This window comes from Colobus angolensis, unplaced genomic scaffold (assembly GCF_000951035.1).
Source record: "Colobus angolensis palliatus isolate OR3802 unplaced genomic scaffold, Cang.pa_1.0 Scaffold3, whole genome shotgun sequence".
Classification (NCBI taxonomy): domain Eukaryota; kingdom Metazoa; phylum Chordata; class Mammalia; order Primates; family Cercopithecidae; genus Colobus; species Colobus angolensis.
The window spans coordinates 2112845-2113957 of NW_012116265.1; the positions used below are offsets into that span (position 1 = coordinate 2112845).

General features: G+C 44.3%; 1 protein-coding gene across 1 annotated transcript in view; it reads left to right on the plus strand.

Moving 5' to 3' along the window:
* Window positions 1-5: 5 nt before the first annotated feature.
* Window positions 6-1113, plus strand: part of CCDC88C (coiled-coil domain containing 88C) — a gene marked incomplete at its 5' end in the record, with an annotated part of 152360 nt that continues 151252 nt past the window's right edge. Inside the window, one exon of the mRNA XM_011949794.1 lies at window positions 6-46. Coding sequence (XP_011805184.1) covers window positions 6-46 — 41 coding nt within the window. The remainder of the gene's footprint in view (window positions 47-1113) is intronic.

A 1113-nucleotide genomic window follows, 5' to 3' on the forward strand; every position in this document is an offset into this window, starting at 1 on the left:
TGGATTTAGTGGACGGCATCTTTTTGAACCAAATCATGCTGCAAATGTAAGTTACCTTCTCGGAGAAAGGAAAGAATGGTGCGTTAGAAAGTTTGAGAGTAGAAAAGGAGTGGAAGGTTGCATGGCCGGGTGTGTGTGGGGTGGGGGGTGGTGGTTCTCTGAAGGTAGAGACGCTGGTATCTCAGTATTAACGTGCCTGGTGGCGTTAATACTGAGTAGTAGTATTAACTAATACTAATAGGTGTTTGAAGAACTGCAGGACAGTGAGTCAGGCAGTTCGTTTGATGAAGGAAATTTGGAATTGAATGACTGCCGTTTACCTGGTGGAGATAGTGCAATTGACTTCAAACTCAAGGACTTAATTGTGGTTTGAGCAATGAAATGAAAAAGTCCCCTTCTGAAGGGCAAGGAACTGTAACGGAGAGTGTCTGGTTACAGGAAGTGTCGGGGTGGGCCCAGGCATCCGAGGGTTACTATAAAGTTTCATTTTAGATGAGGTCGCCTGTGTTTCTGAGCTCCTTTACATTTCATTTTCCTTTTTCAGTTGCCCCAGAGCAAGTGCAATTGATTAAGTCCCACTCTATGGACTGAGTTTAAAGTCACAGTGTTAGGAGGGGCGCAGGGAGTCAGAGGCCTTGGTGCTGTTTGTTTGGAAGCATGCAGCCTAAACAGGGTCTTGGTAGAAGTTACTTTTGCCAGCGAGTACATCTGACCACATCCTTTCCTGTTGCTGAGTTGTGCGTGGCCTGTCTGATTGACAGCTTGCCGCAGTGTAGGTGTTGGCTCCTACCTTTGCATTCTGTTTTTAACTCAGAAACTGCAGGGAACATCGGAACTGTGTGTCGGGATGATTCACAGGCACTTGAAGCAAAATAAAACATCCTGATGTTCTCTGTGGATCAGCCTTGTGTGCTCACCTATTTACCTACGACTGAGCAACTTGTCATACTGGAGCATAAATCTATTAGCTAATGAGAGATCAGCTTCATTCGTGGCTCACAAAGGCAGAGGAGCAGTTTGCATTGGCATATCCAGAAAGTGGCTTAAATAAATTGCCTTAAAAGGCCTGTTTAGAAAAAAATAATTCAAGAACCTTGCTCATTTTTTTTTTTT